This window comes from Mastomys coucha, unplaced genomic scaffold, assembly GCF_008632895.1.
Source record: "Mastomys coucha isolate ucsf_1 unplaced genomic scaffold, UCSF_Mcou_1 pScaffold21, whole genome shotgun sequence".
NCBI lineage: Eukaryota > Metazoa > Chordata > Mammalia > Rodentia > Muridae > Mastomys > Mastomys coucha.
The window spans coordinates 97,240,012-97,247,007 of record NW_022196904.1 but is presented as its reverse complement, the minus strand read 5'-3'; the positions used below and the strand labels follow the sequence as shown (position 1 = coordinate 97,247,007).

Genomic DNA, 6,996 nt, shown 5'->3' with positions numbered 1-6,996 from the left:
TCATGTACCTTTAGTCTGTCTGGCCTGTTTCTTTTAGTGTTTGTCTATATGTGTGTGTGTGTGTGTGTGTGTGTGTGTGTGTGTAAGATTACAACTTGTGTGAGTTGGTTCTTTCCTTCACCATGCAGGTTTCTGGTATCAAAGTCAGATTATCAGGCATAATGACAATGATGTTTCCCAGTAAACCTATGCTTCTTCATATTAGTAAGCTTTATGCCTACCTCTCCTGAAAGCTTAGTCTTTAACAGTTAACAAACTCTCAGACAAACTGACAAAGTCAAAATATCTGGTAAAATTTTAAGGTGCTTCTGACTACAATAGAAACTTTAGTTATGTAAACCCCAAATTTCTAAACATAAAGATTAACCTCCCCATAATCACTGGATCATCTTTAAGATCATAGAGTGTTCAAATGTTTTCTGTATTTTTCAGTAGATATTAGCTGAGCATGGGTAGCTGAAAAGTAATAAGTTAATGATGAATAAGAAACATTAATTTATCTATCAACAAAGATGTTAAGCTCATTATTTAAGTGTTTGAGACTAGTTTATTAGTAAAGCAGGAAAAAGACATCAAAAGTTAGCAGCGTCTTTAATCTTTGTGAGACATTCTGGAATATTGTGTCAGATCTTTGAAATTATTTTACAGGTAGATACAGGATAACTATTGAGCCATTAATTCCATCCAGATGTTTTTGTTGAATATTTATTGGAATGTTGACCCAAGCATATACAAAAGTTCTGATATTGAATAAGACAATTGTCATGAAATTGATAGTTCAGTGGAAAGTAAACTAGAGAAGAATTATACTTTTAAAACATAGAATGTGGTGAGGAAGAATAAAAATATATGAGTAGTAAAGGTAGTTGTGGCAGCAATGGGTAGTATTAGCTTTTGCAGGCTAGCAATGAAATCCCCATGTGGCCAGTAGTGTTAGAACAGAAAAATAAGAAGTTCTTGAGGAAAAAAATGAGTATCTGGATGCTATTCTAAAATGAATTTTAAAATATGTGTAGCATAATATAACCATGTTTTAAAAATATATGTTAACAGACAATTTATATTGTGAATACTTCAAGTACAATAACCACAAGCCAGAAAATACATACTTGTTGCTATGGTGACAAAAATACTATGTGAATAAACAACAACTTTCTTACTGTATGTAAGTCTAACTCCACAAGATAAAAATCATACCTAATACCACTATCAGGGCCAAAACTAGTGCTAAACAGGTCATATTACCTAGGTTTAGTTTTTCAAAACCTACTCTATTTAAGGTTCTTCAATGCTTCAACTTTCCTTCTAGCATACGCATCAGAGGAGGAGGGAAAGAAGCTTAGTAGGAATAGGAGATTGTGGATCTATTTAGAGGTAGTTCCTTGGGGATTATTCCATTCTTCATTATCAGAACACCAGCAGTCCAGTTTAATAAGAAAAGCCAATCATGAACCAGTAGTGGTGGCTCAATCCAACAGAAATAGAGAGGTTCTGCTGAGTCAGTATGAGTCAGGAGAAGTGTCCAGAATCAGCTGGAATACCATAAGAAGTTCTTTGGCATGTTTCTCTCTATGAAGTCAAGGCCAGCAAAGACCTGTGATAACCAGTGAAGCATTGCACAGCATAGCAATGCAAGTGTATCCCCTCACTGTTTCTGGGGTTCCATTCATATTCTTTTTAAACATCATATACCCTCTCAAGTGTCTGTTGTCAGAGTAACATAACATGCCTTCTCACAAGACAGCTTCCAAAAAAATACTAAATGACACAACGGAGTATTTAAAGGAACCAGAGACTTCCACTTCACCTAGGGAAGAGCCCACCATCTTGATTGCCCTAAATGGACATGGTAATAAACGAGTTTGCAGTGAATTATCATCATACCCATAGATTAGTACACCTCCCAACCCTCATCAACCAGCTTCTTTTTGTAGTAGATGGTGATTAATATTAACTTATGAGTGTGCAGATACTTTGAGACTATGGCAATTACTGTGCATTATTAGCACTACATGGGGCATCTATATCACACCTCTTTCAAAGCTCAGAAAGCATCATGAAAATGTGGGAAGAAAGATTATAAGAGACAGAGCAGGTGGATGATCACAAATAAAAAATGTTTTCAGGACACAAGAGTATCATCACAAATACAATCTCTTGTTAGCTGTGTTGACATTGACAAGCTCAAGCCAGACAAAATCTGAGCATGGAGAGAGAACATAGGCCTGAAGTCCACTGGTAGTTGTGGGATTATTTGGCAACTGATGTATTCTAGAAGGAAATAAGTTTTCTATAAGTTCACAGCCCCTGTCAGGTTAACAATGCTTTAGTCAAAGCCTAAATGTCTAAGTATGTACAGATAGCACAAGATGGATTTGACACAAAAGAATAGTTGGGTGTATAAGAGAGGGAATTATAATAAGAGTTGGGATAGAGGGTGAACACACACACACACACACACACGCACACACACACACACTCACTACATCGTATAATATTCTCCAAAACACTTTAAAATACAAAAATGAAATAAAATATAAGAGCTATATATCCTGGGAGAAAAAGGAGATAGGGACAAAAGGACTAAAAAGAAGGTGAATGACCAAATCTGAGATGATGTTCCCATTAGGCTTGGATAATTGCCAGCATTATATTAGCTAAGAAAATATTTTCTTATCAAACAGTCTCTTTAGAGCACCCTTAATCTCATTATTTCTAAGGCTATAGATAAGGGGGTTCAACATGGGGATCACAACCATGTAGAACACAGAGACCACTTTCTTCTGATCAGTGGAGTAGTTGGACTTGGGAATCACATAGATAAATGTAACAGTTCCATAGAAAAGAGTAACTGCAGTGAGGTGGGAGGTGCAGGTAGAGAAGGCCTTGTGGCGACCCTCAGTGGAGCGCATCTTCAGGATGGTGATGAGGATGTAGGTATAGGAGATGGCTATGATAAACACTGTTATCATAGTTACTGAACCAGCAGAAAATGAGGTAACAACTACAGAGACACTGACATCAGAACAGGAGAGTTCCACCAAAGGAGCAAAATCACAGAAAAAGTGATTGATCCTATTTGGTCCACAGAAGATAAAAGAAAAGAAGGAAATAATGAAGGAAAAAGCATTAAGAAACCCACCTATATAAGATCCTACAACCAACTGGATGCAGGCTTCTGTGGACATTTTGGTGGAATAAAGCAGCGGGTTGCAGATTGCTACAAAGCGATCATAAGCCATGGCAGCCAGAAGGAAGCATTCAATTGTCCCAAAGAAAGCAGCTGAGCCAAACTGAATAGAACATCCAAGGTAGGAGATGATATTTTGCTTTACCAGGAAGTTGACAAGCATATTGGGTGTGACAGAAGATGAGTAGGCTATGTCTACAGAAGCCAAGTGGCTGAGAAAAAAGTACATGGGGTGATGGAGCTGGGAAGAGACTCTGATGAGAAGGATGGTGCTGAGGTTCCCAGACACAGTCACCAGGTAGATGCACAGGATGATGGTGAAGAGGACAACTCTGAGGACTGGGTCATCTGTTAAACCCAATAAAATGAACTCTGTCACTGCAGTGTGGTTTCCATCCTCCAGGAAAGCCATGGGAGAGTGTAGCTCCTACCAGATCAAGGCTGTGATGGAGAAAGTGCAGAAAGGGATTTATAAATAGGCCTCTTCCTTTCATTTAATACTGATAACAGGAACATTACTAACTAATATAATATTTAAAATAGCATCAATAATGGAGGTTTTACTGAGATTGTCATTGTATATTTATGTCTAATAATTTCTTCAAAATTATTTAAGCAGAAATGCTAGAAATGTGCTACAAATAGAAAATGTTTATTTACATTTATTTACAGTAATACATATCTAATTGTCATTAAGGATAAAGTTTAAAATTATGAGGCGTGGCCTTGTGAGATGAATTGGAAGGTAAAGATTCTTATTCTCGAGCCTGACAGCTTACAGGTACAGTTTGTTTCCTGGAACTCAAAAGATGGGAAGAAGAGAACCAACTCCTTTTTCTTTGCTATCCTCAGGTATGTTACCAATACCAACCCCTCACACAAATAGAGAAATAACTAAATATAAAATACTGTGAATCTTGAAAAGTAACAATGTATTTTTATAAGTATAACAAAAGAGCAAAATGTAAAAGCACAGAATTATGTAACAAAGACTTAAGTAAATGCTTTCTTTTATTAAATGTGTACTATATTACATGAATAATTAAAAATGAACTTGTATGTTTTCTTATTTTTATTTCCATGAAATAGTATTGTTCTTTTTATTGTTTCCATTTAATGGCAGAAAAATATTTTAAGTAATACACAGATATACATGTCTCTCTCTCTCTCTCTCTCTCTCTCTCTCTCTCTCTCTCTGTCTCTATGAAGTAATTAATTTATGGTGATTTAAAGATGGCTCAGTTATTTAGACTACTTGCTGTATTTGCAAAGGACCTGGTTTGATCTCCAGCACCCATATGCTTACTCCTAGCAGTCTGTATTTCCAGTTCTGGGGACCTAATGATTTCTTCTGGTCTTTGCAAACACCACACATGCATGTGGCACAATATGTATATGGGGGTAACATTCATACACACAAAATTAAAGTAACAAATTCTTAAAAATAGAAGTAGATATTAACACCAGGTGGCTTGAATTCAGAGTATTCTTTTTAGTAACTATGCAATAAATGAAGGATGGTCTGGCAGTTGAGTGCATATATACAAAGTTGGGCCAACATCAGGGAGGCATTTCAGCTTTCTAATGGTTATGACACAGACATGCTTTGTTGTTAACACTGAACACAAAGTCTAATGTTTTTCTATCTACAGTGATGGCTTGATAAACTTTTAAAATAATGATAAATTTTTGTTAGAACTTAGAAGATACAGAAGAAGGATCACTCTAAAATTCCAAATGTAATCTCATATTAAGCTCATTAGAAATTTAAATACTTCTAAATAGATCATCACTCCTTAAAATTATTTCAGGTTGGTGAACATTAGAATACATTAAACTAATCATTAAAATAAACTAATTTTCATTCTATTCATGTGTACCAATTTTAGTGTTTCTTCTTCTTCTTCTTCTTCTTCTTCTTCTTCTTCTTCTTCTTCTCCTCCTCCTCCTCCTCCTTCTTCATCTTTATCTTTGCCTTCTTCCTCCCCCTCTTCCTCCTCCTCCTCCTTCATCTTTATCTTTGCCTTCTTCCTCCTCCTCTTCCTCCTCCTCCTTCTTCATCTTCATCTTTGCCTTCCTCCTCCTCCTCCTCCTCCTTCTTCATCTTCATGTTTGCCTTCTTCCTCCTCCTCTTTCTCCTCCTCCTCCTCCTCCTCCTCCTCCTCTCTCTCTCTCCTCCTCCTCCTCCTTGTCCTTTTCCTCCCCCTTCTTCTTGTTGCATTTCCTTAAATGAGTAGACTCACTGCTCATTTTTTTTTAAATAACTGCCAAGGACTAAGGTAAAACAGCCGTGTGTCTTGTTAGCTGTGCTTTCAAGTGAAGACTATGTTCCACCAAGTGTGCTCATTCCCACATCTGGCTTTCCTAATAATGACCACCACACTGAGTATTCAACATGAGGAGTCTGTATGTATTCAATTTCAGAATATTAAATTAATACTAAAGAACTAAGAAAATCTATAATCTTTACTCATGTAAATTAAAAGAAAACATTATGACATTGGGAAATGCTTTAGTGTGTTTTAATAAATAACAAATAATAATGTGTTAAATGTTCATATTTTGCTTGTTGATTATAGAATGCTAATTATTAGTATAAATACATACATACCTTTTTCTATATTATAATTTCTAAGTAATAATGATATCTAAACTCTTGTCAATAAAAATTGTATGTGCCCAAAATAAGTATTCCACACCTTCCTATATTCATCAAAATACCTATAGAATATATTGCATTGTCCTAGGCAGTTATTTTTAAAAAAATGTGCAGTGAGTCTATTCATTTAAGGAAATGCAACAAGAAGAAGGAGAAGGAGGAGGAGGAGGAGGAGAAGGAGGAGCAGAAGGAGGAGAAGGAGAGAAAGAGAAAAGAAAGAAAGAAAGAAAGAAAAATTGAAAGAAAGCAAAAAAGACAATTGTTGCTGTTCTTTGTTAGTAAAATTCAATCTTTCAGGAACTTTATGGGTTCCCAATAGATTTAAAAAACATTCCTGGTAGGAGTGGTGGAAATATTGTTTGAAAACTACTATATAGTAAAACAGGCCAGTGTTTTGGATGGCAGTGTAATTCAATGAGTCAGTACTTTTCAACTAGATGAATTAATAATGCTACAGCTACAAATGCTCAAAAGGCCCTGGACTGGACTGGAGGCCTTTAAGTCAAAAGGTACAAAAAGCATACTGATATTCAGGCTTCAAATGCTATCCTTGACCTTTGAAAAATTGCTACTTGTCAGTTTTTTATATAGATCAAGAAAAATAGTTGCAGTTATTTGGAAAGGCTACAAAACATTCTGCCTCTTTCTGAGTATGTAGCTCTGTAAAAATGGATACTTCTTACTGTTGTTACCAAACCATCCCACCAACAGTTTGACTTCAGTGGCATCCAGAACATAGTTGTCTTTCAGGGAAGAAAGCACTTAAGAAATTTACAAAAGTAAGAAATAATGCATTTCATTAACTATTATATTGTTATATAGTAGATTTTTTAAAATTACTTTTATTTTTTTCAGAGTCCAGTCATTATTCTGTTTCTGGTCCAACCTCTGACAGTTCTTCATCCCATTCCTCCTCTCCCCTGTCACCAAGAGGATGTCCCCACCTAACCCCACCCTCCTGTCACAGTATTTTCTATCAGGAGTATGATGAAATAATTTTACATGATTTTCAATAGATGACATTCATCTATAAATATTGAAACCAAGCAGTTAAGTGGTTTATCAAGGTTCATCCATCATTGCACAGACTGATTCTTATCCCTAACTTTTGATATTTACACCCTCATTGGTCCACATTGGTGCCTGT

The 6,996-nt window shown here is 35.9% G+C and overlaps 1 protein-coding gene across 1 annotated transcript; it reads right to left on the bottom strand.

The window, feature by feature from the left end:
* Positions 1 to 2,657: 2,657 nt before the first annotated feature.
* LOC116100839 (olfactory receptor 494) lies at positions 2,658 to 3,602 on the bottom strand. The gene has a single exon (XM_031384563.1). The coding sequence runs from the start codon at positions 3,600 to 3,602 to the stop codon at positions 2,658 to 2,660; it is 945 nt and encodes a 314-aa protein (XP_031240423.1).
* Between the last annotated feature and the right edge of the window lie 3,394 nt (positions 3,603 to 6,996).

Excerpts from the sequence above, each read along its gene's own strand:
- LOC116100839 (XM_031384563.1), bottom strand. The coding sequence starts at position 3,602 with ATGGCTTTCCTGGAGGATGGAAACCACACTGCAGTGACAGAGTTCATT.